Here is a 377-nt window from a genome sequence, read left to right as displayed (position 1 = left end):
GGAGTACGACATTCTGCTGGACCTCAAAACCCGGCTGGAGCTGGAGATCGCTGAGTACAGGAGGTTGCTGGATGGGGAGGACGACAGGTGAGACCTGGGGAAGAGAGAGAAACACTTACTGGACAGGGGGATTACAGAGAAATAATATCTACTCCAGCTAAAAACATGTGATTACAATGTGGATTTGTTCTAGACTAATGTTTTCTTTCTTTTTCTCTCCATTACCAGTTCCAGACAAGGTGAGCATTTTTTCACATTTGTATTTTTCCAGTCTTTAAATCTTCCAGTTTTAACTGAGTTTAAGAAAGGTGATGTGATATGCTCATCACTTTTGTGTCTTTTTGTTTTCCTCAGTGGTCAAAAAGGTCATCACAGTG

The 377-nt window shown here is 41.6% G+C and overlaps 1 protein-coding gene across 4 annotated transcripts in view; it reads left to right on the top strand.

Annotated features, from left to right (window-relative positions):
* Positions 1–377, top strand: part of krt98 (keratin 98) — a 16827-nt gene that overhangs the window by 4164 nt on the left and 12286 nt on the right. The window contains exon 6 of one of the 4 annotated variants that reach the window (XM_032536347.1): positions 1–87. This exon is cut by the window's left edge and continues 134 nt beyond it. The exons of the other annotated variants lie outside the window; for them this stretch is intronic. Within the exon in view, the coding sequence (XP_032392238.1) occupies positions 1–87 (87 nt within the window). The remainder of the gene's footprint in view (positions 88–377) is intronic. 4 annotated transcript variants of the gene reach the window in all.

The sequence above is a fragment of the Etheostoma spectabile genome, chromosome 2 (assembly GCF_008692095.1).
Source record: "Etheostoma spectabile isolate EspeVRDwgs_2016 chromosome 2, UIUC_Espe_1.0, whole genome shotgun sequence".
Lineage (NCBI taxonomy): Eukaryota > Metazoa > Chordata > Actinopteri > Perciformes > Percidae > Etheostoma > Etheostoma spectabile.
This window is presented reverse-complemented; position numbering and strand designations above follow the sequence as displayed.